Source organism: Rhododendron vialii, chromosome 9a, assembly GCF_030253575.1.
Source record: "Rhododendron vialii isolate Sample 1 chromosome 9a, ASM3025357v1".
Taxonomy (NCBI): domain Eukaryota; kingdom Viridiplantae; phylum Streptophyta; class Magnoliopsida; order Ericales; family Ericaceae; genus Rhododendron; species Rhododendron vialii.
Window position 1 is genome coordinate 3,492,141 of NC_080565.1, and position 11,526 is coordinate 3,503,666.

General features: G+C 36.9%; 1 protein-coding gene and 1 long non-coding RNA gene across 5 annotated transcripts; one reads left to right on the forward strand and one right to left on the reverse strand.

Annotated features, from left to right (window-relative positions):
• Positions 1-2,494: 2,494 nt before the first annotated feature.
• Positions 2,495-10,963, forward strand: LOC131301990 (uncharacterized). 4 transcript variants are annotated; one of them, XM_058328536.1, is made up of 11 exons: positions 2,495-2,700; positions 4,572-4,708; positions 6,077-6,210; positions 6,567-6,766; positions 7,062-7,343; positions 7,843-7,901; positions 8,511-8,547; positions 8,632-8,703; positions 8,830-8,980; positions 9,572-9,703; positions 10,243-10,963. In XM_058328536.1, exons 2-11 carry the CDS (start codon positions 4,579-4,581, stop codon positions 10,657-10,659), a joined length of 1,614 nt encoding a protein of 537 aa, XP_058184519.1. In that variant the 5' UTR covers positions 2,495-2,700; positions 4,572-4,578; the 3' UTR covers positions 10,660-10,963. The 4 variants fall into 4 exon arrangements, with proteins under 4 accessions (XP_058184519.1, XP_058184518.1, XP_058184517.1 ...); XM_058328535.1 differs by having other exon boundaries at positions 2,495-2,694; positions 4,570-4,708; XM_058328534.1 differs by lacking the exon at positions 2,495-2,700 and adding an exon at positions 3,905-4,023.
• On the reverse strand, positions 5,873-9,628 carry LOC131301992 (uncharacterized). Its single transcript, XR_009191505.1, has 4 exons — positions 9,498-9,628; positions 8,845-8,968; positions 6,723-6,818; positions 5,873-6,114 (listed from the first exon to the last, which is right to left on the reverse strand). It is a non-coding gene; the product is annotated as an uncharacterized LOC131301992 (long non-coding RNA).
• Positions 10,964-11,526: the final 563 nt, after the last annotated feature.

Below are 11,526 nucleotides of genomic sequence, written 5' to 3' on the forward strand. Positions count from 1 at the left end.
AGAGAAACCGCCTGAGAGATTTGATTTTTCGTTTGCACAATTTCTCCAATTTTGTAAGACTTTTGTGGTGTCCTTTTCACACGTATTTTACACAATTTGACGGAAAGGAAAAGTTCGGGTGCATGACCAATATTGCACTGCCATGACCAAAAAGTCCGTCACTTGACCCCAAAATTAAAACAAATTTGTTGTTTTTTGACTTCTATATCTCTCTCTCTCGAGAGAGAGGAATTTTTGGGTGCCATCTGCAATTCAGACCATCTAAACGTGTTTTGGACAGTTTGGATTTTAGAGAGAAAAAAAAAGGAGAGAAAATGGTGGGGAGAGGGGAGAGAGGAAACAAATATGAACCATTCAAAACACATTTAAAAGGTTCGGATTGCCGACAAATACATCCACGTGGTACCCATTTAGCACTTAAAAACTTCGCTATAGAGAGAGAGATCTGATTAGGTGCAAATGCATTCCTCGGAAACCCATACTTGTTTCAAATGGCTGCCAAAATTAATAACATACTCCGTATCAAATTAACTTTATTTTATAGGGATCGGAGTAACTCATGATATTAAGAACAGTAACAGCATACACATTACTGCCAACTCTTTAGGCCACCTTACTTGTTCCTACACGTAAGCATATGAAACAGCTGTAGGAGGAGTTGTACGAATTAGTCCGAGACGCGCACAAATTGGCCTGAGATACGTTGTGTTTATCAAAAATGAAATGACTGTGGTAGGGACTGTAAGATTTAGTCTAAGGTGTGCACAAGCTGGCTTAATACTCCTTGCATTACCCCCTCCTCCCCAAAAAAAAAAACCTCCTAAGTTTCAGGAGCACCACACAAGCCACTTGGGTTTCATTGTTTTGTCATCATTGTATACATTATACAGAGTTAGTGGCTTAGCAACTATAATAAAGGGGTTTTGACTTGGGCCTTGGGGTTTTAAAATTGTAAATTGTTGAAGTAGCAATTAAGGGAAAAATAATAATCTCGCTGAGCCATTTGATTGGAAATAATAACACCCTAATTTACCTCAATATTGAGCTACTTTTTGGAGAGAACTCTGTACGAATAGGAGTTTTCCGCAGCAATTTCATGCATAATAATAATGTCTGCTTTCGCTCCATTCATCTCAACACAACTAAACAATCTCCGTTTTTTCTTTCATGGGCTCCGTCCCAAAATAAATGTTCAGTCTGCAAAACGAAAACTTAAAAATAATACGAATTTTTCAAGAAAAATTCAAACTTTTTTGGGAAAATGACAGCCCATGACGTGTTTTGATAGTTAATACTTGTCAAGGACGTGCTGAGAACATTTGTTAATACTGAAAATGTCCTTAGAGGGGGTATTAATTATCAAACACGACCTTGGCCGTCATTTTCCCAACTTTTTTCAACAATTTACTAAGTATCCGCAAGTTCTTTAATTTATGAAAAAAGATTGAGTTTTTTTTTTGTAAAAAATGTATTATTTTTAAGTTCTCATTTTGCAGAATAGACATATATTTTGGGACGGGGTAGTATTTATTTTTCTAGATCACTATCATCTTGTACTATTCTGCGAATTTGAACCATACAAGCAGAACTATTGTGACCCTATATATACAAACTTGACGGCTCAATTTGTTATGTAGAATAAGGTCCTGTGGGGTGATGTTCAAACAGAAGATGTCCATGTGGTTCATTTCATTTCAAAATGAAGCAAAAAAAAATTAATCGAATAAGTGTAAGTGTTTGATGTAATTTCTAAATTTCATTCAGTATTATTTGGATCATGCATTTATTATTGCATAGATCACTTTTCAGGGATCCTTCCGGCATCCCGCATAAAAAATCTAAACCGTTCATTGATTTTAAAATTTAATTTCGACTAGGCTATCGAAAAACCATCTCAATTTGTGCACATATATGACTTTTTCGATCAAAAGTAAGGACTGGGAGTTGGTGAGAAACTGAATGGATTTTAGTCGGTAAGAACTAAGAAGCTCTCTCTCTCTCTCTCTCTCTCTCTCTCTCTCTCTCTCTCTCTCTCTCTCTCTCTCTAAAAATGACATATTTGGAAGTCAAGAAGTGTTTAACACGGTCAGAAAGCCTAGTGGAGATATTTAAATTTAACATGGAAGTCGTGGATTTTAATTTCTTAACTCGACCTTTGTCTGCAGGATATATAATTAAGAGGAGGTTAACTTCTCGATTTGGAAAAGTAAATTTCCGATCACGGGTTTTGTTGGTGAAGTAGTGTTTGACTTGGGCTTTGTTATTTGGTTTCTGTTCCTTCGAAGGCTCGTATTGGATTGAATGGAAAAAATTAACATTTGAATATTCTAAACAATCTAGATACCCCTTCTACTACACGCCCACGCTTACGTACGTACATCCCTGTATACATATATATACACAACCAAAAAACTGCAAGAGAGAGAGAGAGGGGTATGCAAGTTCGTATTGCATGAGAGAGAGAGAGAGAGAGAGAGAGAGAGAGAGAGAGAGAGAGAGAGAGAGAGAGAGAGAGCTGAGCTTCAAGCCTTCAAGTTGAATAGAGTGGAATCAAACCAGATTGCTGAATTGCCAAAAGTAAGCGGAATATCTATAGAGTGAAGCCATAACCAAGGATGCAGTGAAGCTGTTAGAACAATATTTGCCCCCCTTGGAATTTGAGAAGACAAGTTTTCTGTATCTGTTTCCTGTTTAATTAAGGTGAGTAATAAGTTTACGAATCCTACATCTTTCATTCTACGGGTAGAATTTACGTCTGTGAAGGAGCGAAGCCGAGCTTCGAGGTCAAGCTCGACTTATTTACAAAACGAGCCAAAAACTTGAGTTCCAACTCGGCTAGAGCTTTAACAAGCCGAGTTTATTCATTTACTAAATAAGACTCTTGAATCTGGCCGAGTCTCACTTAACGAACCCAACTTTTGTCGAACAAGCCGAGCTTCACTTGGCTCTTTTACTAAACGAGCTGAAAACTCGAGTTTGAACTCAGCTCATTTACTAAACAAGCCGAACCGAGCGTTAATCAGTCAAACCAAGCTCACGAGCTGCTCAGTTTATGCCCTATGTAGATACCTCGATATGTTCTTGATCATTCTCTTATAATCTTCTCTAGAAGGAAACCCCAAGGGTTGGCTTAATGGTTAAAGCAGCTGAAACTTGACAAGCGAGCAGTTTGTTCCTTCTTAAAGGTCTTAAGTTCAAAACGTTTAAGGTGCTATCAACTCTTCTGGCATCATACGGAGCATTTGCTCTGGCTTTCAATGGAGTCCCGCTAGCGAACAGTGAAGATATAGTCCCCAAAATTAGTCAAGCTTCACGTAAATTGACCCAGATACCTGGTTATCAAAGAAAATTCTTCTTTATGACCTTTGGTTTTCTTAAGAAATACAGTGCAAAATAATTAATTCGTGTCACAAATTATTTCATTGGCTATAGCTTGTTGGATAATTGGAGCTTTGGACAAGCATGTTTTAGTAGTATTTCTTATTTGTGTGAACATTAGGCAATGGGCCAATTAGTGCTTAATGACAGAGACACCTTTAATACATAGAGAGAAGCAAAAATTTTATACGCTACTCATAGCTTTTTACTTAAAAAAACAAAGACAAAGAATTACTTTTGGATATGCATTTTTCTACTAAAAAGAAAAGTACGTGTGCCCTGTTTTCAAAATTTGCCACTTTAATTTGTTCAAAAAAAAAAAAGAGAGACTGCTCTTTCAAAAGTAATTGCACCCACTTTGATTCTGTTTCAGAAAAAACCTTTTTTCTCAATTCTCATATTCACACCCCCAAATTCTCTTTATGTGGTGACTTTCTGCTTCACGCACACTTTTGAGCACTATAAATTCGTATGCAAATAGCAAGCAAAACCCTCTCTCTCTCTCTCTCTCTCTCTCTCTCTCCATATGAATTGACTAGTTATGGATGAGTCTCTCCCCCAATTTGATCAACATCATAAATACAATTTTGCTTCTCTCTATACATATGTACTCCCTCCATCCCAATTTATATGTTCATCGATCTGGTATTCGTAATCTCTCAAAAATTTATAATATTTGACAATTTTGCAAGTTTTTATTATCTTAAAAACTTTATAGAATACAACTAATCAAGATATATGGAGTATTGAACAATATTACTTATTGCAAACAAAAAAGCATTATAAATTTAAAAATATAGGTAATTTCTTGAGAGATCGAAAATAGTGAAATGGACACAAATTGGGACCGATTGTCAAACAGTAGGGTTAGTTCTGCACCAACTAGTTTTCTCTTCTTCTTTTTTTCTTTTTCTTTTTCTTTTCTTTTTTTTATCGGGTTCGGCACACCTAGTTGATGCATAACTAATTGTACCACACCTAGTTGATGCATAACTAACTTGGTAGATTGTAGCGCTCTCTCTCTCTCTCTCTCTCTCTCTCTCTCTCTCTCTGGTTGGATAGGTTATAACGTGGCCCTTGAATAGTCCATTAGCTAAGGAAGCATGATCAGAAACTTTGGTTAATTCCCAAAAGCATGATCAACTTGCGTATAAACCATTCACTTTTAATTTGTTGTAGTATATTTTTGACAGGCTAAAGATGGGCTCTACACATAGCACCAAAGTGGCTTTTTCCCTACTTCTCACGGCTCTCATTTGGGCATTGGCATTCAACCAAATTGAAGGACGACCAACGACCATTGTCACATCTACAAGTACTCCTCACTCCGGTAACGGCAAAATTATGACCTTGTCGTGTTTATTGGAATTTTTTTTCCATATATATACTTTTTTTTTTGGTTTAAAATTCTTTTGGTGGACTTTGTGAATTACTATTTGAGAGGTGAATGTTCAAAATTAACCCATCTTCGCCCATATTGCAATTTGCAAACCTCAGCCCATATGCGTGCGCTTAGTGGGAAAAAAACCGTTTTATGAGACTATAGGATGTTAGTATACGTTATATTGTTGTGAGGAATGCTACACGATCATTGGGCCAAACCCAAGGTTTGTGCTTAGTGAAAATGGTCGCCCATTTTTTCAGAACAAAATTTCATACATATTCAAAATTGTCTTACCCTACATTTTATTAATTTGGAAAATATGTCCAACTATATAAAATTATTATTTTGTGAAACAAGACACGTTTTCTGATAGGCCAAAATAATATGGTAATAATCAAGGCAGCTGGCCTAATTGTTGCGTAGCAATACTAAGTACAGTGAGGTTGCGGGTTCAAATACTATACAAAGAATTTGATACCCATTGTGATTGGTTGCAATGGGGTTAGGGTAAAAGTAGGTTTCTTCTTTATGACCAAAAAAAAAAAAACTAAATACTGTAAAACGGTAATATCTGGAAAAGCTTTTGCGACCAAATCCAAAAGATGAACCCATTGGCCCACATTGAAAGCCCATAGCCCATACTCTGGACCCAAGTAAAGACCCAACCAAACATAGGCCCCTCTTCTTCCTCCATCTTCTGATTAGTCCAAAGGCTTTTTCTAAGGCCCAGATCTTCTTTTCGCGGCAAAACTGCAGCTTTCTCAAGCCCAATAGGCAATAATTCAGTTGTGCATCATAATAATAATAATAATAATAATAATAATAATAACCTGTACTTTAACCTAGGAAATGAAAATTTAAGAACCATAAAAAAAGAACGGGTACTCTAACCTAGGAAATTAAACAATTTATCTGTATTCCCATACTTAATCAACAATTGCATCACTCATCTTCTCAAATGGTGAATTCTATCAATCAAATCCAAATGATTCCCACAACCAAACTTCTAACTGTGACCTAAAAAAGAGCTTTGATCAAAAGTAGCAAATACTTTTTTTTTAACAATGTGAACTTTCGGTTTGAGTAACGGGCCAACAATCTTTGCCGTAGTTTGTGAGTTTAAAGAAACTTAGGGACAAGTGGTAGCAGTCGTCACAGAATTTAAAAAAAATACAAAAAATAAAAATAACTTCATAAATAAAGTTTGAATAACTAACTTCAATAACTTCTACTACTTCCTCATGGTTTCGCAATTTTTTTTGTAATTGATATACTTGCCTCCACTGAATTAAAATTCTGGTTCCTTCGCTGCAGGTAGGAGTTTGCTTCAAGCAGTAAATGTCTCCGAATCCCTGAGCAATTCAGATGACACTGTAAGGGTAGATCCCCTAGATAGTTTCAAAAAATACAGAGGAGGATATGACATTACAAACAAGCATTATTGGAGTGTAAGTGTTCAATTCTCCCTCTTTCTCTTACTCACACAGACACCTGCACCCGCACATTCCTTTCACGCGCACGCACACGGGGCTCTGTTGTGTTAATATTTTGCAGCAAATTTTCAGAGAACATCAAACAATTGCTGCTTTGATAACGTGTTCAATTCTGAGCCGAAATGAGTTTTGAGTAATGCAAACACATTTTCAATGTTTTCTGGAAATGGATTTGTTATGAAAGAAAAATCTGAGAGAAGTGTCGAAAATCTTCAGACTAACAACTTCCTGAAATATTTGCTGCAAAACGGATTCAAAAAACTCCCAATATACCAAAGACTTAGAACTTTCCTTGTATTACATTTGTGCAGTCAACAATATACACAGGAATACCTGGATATGCCATTGGGGTGTTATGGCTTTTGTGTGGCTTGGTATATGGGGGATTTCTGCTGGCAACCACTTTTTGTTGCAAAAATAACAACAGAAAGTTGAAGAAGAGATCACCTTGTCAAAAGCAGTATAACCTCTGGCATGCAGTTTTGGCAGCATTCTTTGCAGTCTTGGCAATGTAAGTATTTCAGCTCTCCGCCCTTCTGGACATTTCTTCGCATGCACTTTCACTAGCATTAAAGTAACAAATGATCACTTCACAGGTGGATTAGAGCTCTTCATTCCACCATCAATGGTTGTTGAACAGTCATGCCGAAATGTCTATACTTTAAAGCAGAACTCATTTAAGCAACTTTGACAAAATCATATGAACAAAGAAAACTACTGAGCTGCACTTGTTATGAAACTTGGGAGAATGGTTTAATCCAACCACGAGGCCCTTTCTGACCATACAATCCATTTTGCGTTGGCAGAGTTGCGACTGGCTTAGTTCTGGGAGGGAATGCAAAATTCCATTCAAGAGCAAAAACAGTGGTAAACATTATCATTGATACAGCAAATGATGCAACCGAAACCATATACAACACAACTGGAGCAATGAGAGGCATGAGTATCAACTTGGAAGTATCTAATGCAAATAGTCAGGCTTCTGGCTTCCTTACCACCACTTCCCAGAAGCTCGACTCTCAAGCTGCAGATATACAAAGACAAGCCAAGAAGAACCGGAAATCAATTGATAAGGGCTTGAAGATAGTGTAACTCTCTCCCGTCCCTCCCTCCCTCTCTCTCTCTCTCTCTCCACCCCCATCAAGTTACATGAACTGTTATTTTTAACAACAGTATCCATGTCGGGTAAATATGACAAGGCTTAGAGTGAGATATGTGCCTAACAAGTCTACCCAATTTGGACACTTAATCTTCTAGGCCTTGTTCGTTTGGGGGTCTAACCTCACTCAAAACCCTCAAACGAACAAGGTCCTATTGACTAATGTTTATGATTTTTGAACACAAGAATATCACATTAGCACGAAATCAAATATTTCTAGCCTTTGATATTAATGAGAAGTTGACATTTTCTAGTAATCCCATATGATTTCAAGTACATATCTATGTGATCCGTAAAGTATCACAATATCGTTTAGTTTGAGTTTAGGAATCAAGCATGAAACCCACACCTGATTCAAGATTTCTAGTAAATAAGTAGTCTCTCTGTCACTATGTGTGCACAACCATGACATTTGTTTCTTCTTGTAGGTATATATTGACCACAGTGACAATCTCATTCAACCTGATTGCTGTGCTTGCCCTATCAGGTGCATAAGTTAACTTGTCCTAGTTCAGCTTTCATATCGCAATGTTAACATCAGTTCCATACCTAGTTCAGATCCTAACAATTTTCCAAAACCTAGTAATTTGTTGTTTGGGATGCTAAAAATGTCTGCCTTTTTTTTTTTTTTCCTTTTGTGACGTTATTTTCCTCAAAATTTGGTCCAACTTGTCAAAAAAATTTGGTTTCCCACTCCGTCTCAAGTCTCAACGACAGGAATCGAATTAGAGGGAATGGTCCTTTTTGTGTATTTTATTCTTTTTTTTCTCAAATTTTATACTGGAGAAAATTGATAAGTGAATTTTTTTTTATTATAAGCCAGAAAAAGTTCATTAAAGGCAAAAATGTTCTAAATAGAACGCGCTCTTTATGCATGTATCGACCGATGCCTAGAACCATGCTAAGCTCGGCTTCTAACATATGAAAAGTACTCATACAAATGAAACAGCTGAAAGATCATTACTTGTGGAACCTATTAGTTCTGCACTCCAAAATGGAACGCTGAAATGATTCATGTAAAACGAACACAAAGTTGTTAGTTTCCTCGACTTCAGCACAATGTAACTGTACTGAGAATGAATTTTGTTCACTGCAGTATTTGGAATCCTGAAAGTACGACAGGCACTCAAGGCGTAAGTACATTTTTCGACCATTTTATTGCTCGAGGGTAATTCATAAAACCAAATTTCTCATATAATTTGTTGTTCATAATACAGCTTTTTGGTAATCTGTTGGTTGCTCACGGTCCTATGCTGGCTGTTCTTTGGAGTCTACTTCTTCCTAGAAAAGTAAATCCAAACTCTTTCCTTCTTGCAGTGGTTTAGCTTTTCGCGATTGATCTGTATGTGTAAAAGCAGAGTACTGAAACCGAGAAGTTTGAGCCTAAAAGCGGAAATTGAATTGATGGATTTCAGGTTCGAGGGAGATACCTGCACAGCTCTTGAAGATTTCCAAAAGGATCCTTATAATAGCAGCTTGAGCTCAATCCTCCCCTGCAATGAACTGCTTTCAGCAAAATCTCTACTGTATGATGTCAGCGAAGGGATTTACGACCTAGTCAATGAGGTAAAGTTAGTAACTGAGAAGTTCTTAAGCCGATAAAAACACGGATAGCCATTTCAAACAAATAAATTATAAGATCAAGTCAGTGAATATATGTCGATAATTGTGCAATGACATTTGGCTGCTGTTCAAGTTTCAAAAGTAACTGACACCAGATTAATAGAACACTGTTCAACCGCTATTAAGAATTTTAACTTCCCAATTAAAGGTATGTTTATGACGAGCAAAAGTTTCCACACTTCTATTTCTATTCCCATACTTCAATAATGCAAGGGATAGGATGCTAAAAGCGGGGCCAAAAAACATGGTTCAAATGCCAAAACTATTTCATGTAATTTATTTACTCCCCTTGCCTTTTTGTTTCTCTGAATAGGAAACTACATATGTATAAGTTCAGGATCAATTAAGCAGAAAAATGAGGAAACGATACAAAAGGATTCAAGCATACAGTTTCATTTGAACTTAGAGCTTTATAGGATATAAGACCCAGTGTGCATATCTTCATAAGAAGAAAAAGTACGTGTTCATGAATGATTTCATGGTTTTGGCTTGTAAGCGCAGCAAATTAATGCCTTCTGCTATGGAAATCGACAGGTGAACGCAAACATATCAGCATCGTATTCCAACATCTTTCAAGTCTGCAATCCTTTCTCAGCACCTCCGGAGTATACATACCAACCAGACAACTGTCCAGCTAATACTATCAAGATAGGAGACATCCCTCAGGTATACTGAATGAAAGCAACAATACTTCGCCCTAGATTTAAGCTCGTCATAGACAATGATGTATATGTACAGAAAAACCTGATAAAGGTCTAAGGGCCTGGCCTGCCTGGTAACGTGTTGTTTTACACGTTTCCTGTTTCTGTCTTCAGAAACTCTAGAAAAATGGAAACAAAACACATTTGACAACTATTTTGTTTCTAAGAAAATGAGGACAGGATTGTCAAATTCTCCAAAACTTTCTTGGGAAAAGGCAATTGTATATATTCCAAATCAAGAATTCATTCCCCGGCTGCCCCCTCACCCGTTTCGAAACAAGGATTCCAAAACATTTGTATTCATACCCAAACACTTGTTTTTGGTGTGTTTTTCACAAAAATAAACAAAAGCATTTTCCGCTCCCAAAGCTATTATACAGACCTATAACATTTATCATGAATGAATACGTTAGAGTAGTTTCAAATACACCACCATCTTGTAAATGAACATATATAAATGACCTGTGTGAATATCAACCTTCTCTTCTTTTCTACTTCTTGAAGCTATTGAAGACGATATCCTGTTCTGATACAAGTACCTGCCAAGGAGGATTAATAATCCCTGCTACGGACTTACAAACAGTAGAGGCCTACACAATTTCACTCCAGAACATTATCAATGTCTATCCGGGAATGGAGAACTTGGTTGAATGTCAGTCGGTAGCGCAAGCATTTACAGAAATACTTCACAATCACTGCAAACCACTGAAGAGATACACGCGCATGGTATGGGCCGCGCTCGTGTTTCTGTCAGTGATTATGGTGGCTTTGGTTCTGATATGGACAGACGAAGCTCATCATCAGCAAAAGCATCATTTTTCAAACAGTTCGGTGAAGCCTCATTCCATGGCAGCAGAAATGATGGAAGCCGGAGTAACTAAATCGACTAAAGACGACTCAAATCCTAATCCAGTCCTGTAAATACAGAGCGAATTCTCTAGATTACACTCTAGAAAGATATAAAGATTCATCATTTAAAGCAAGAGAAGGAAACAAATCACATGGACAAGAAAATTATACAATTGGAGAAGCATTTGTAGGAGGAGTTAGATTTAGGTCTGATCCATAACAAATTTTTTTGTTATAGTGATGCACAATATCGATACCTATATATTGTACTCTATAGAAAGCCTAACACGGGGACAAACCCCTCAATGGCTCGTCAGGATATTTCAAGTAATGATTTATTTCACAATTCACATTGTTTAACTTCTTTTTCACCAGAGATTGTGAAACCTGTATAATCGCAGTCTTATTTCAAAATCTGTATAAAAGAAACCTTTTAGCACTCAAATTAAGGCAGAAAACTGAAAATAAAGCTGTAAATAATGAACAAATCCTTCACTTCCGAACAGATTTCTTAAAGTCTTTGGACTTATCATTGCAAGTATCTAGCACATTAACTTATCAAAAAAAAAAAGAAGGTATTTAGCACAAATATCCTTTCAGTATACTATAAAGTTGGGATGTGGAAGAACCCAGTTGAGCCTAGTAGGCTATATTGAATCCAATGTGAATGGAATCAAGCAGTTTTTTCGAACTTTAGAGGAGAGAGATAATCCAGAGACGATGAGACTAGGGAGGGGATAGAGGAGACAAGGGGGTCCATGGGATAATAGATGGGATTATATGAGTATTAGGATTAGTTGTACTGTATTTGGTCAGAATGGGATAAAAATGGGATGAAGATTGAAGATGATGGGGATTTACAGAGATAATGCGGAGAAGGGTACTAGCGAAATACCGACCCTCCCCCGATAGTAGTTAATCCCCACATCTGCTACTAAA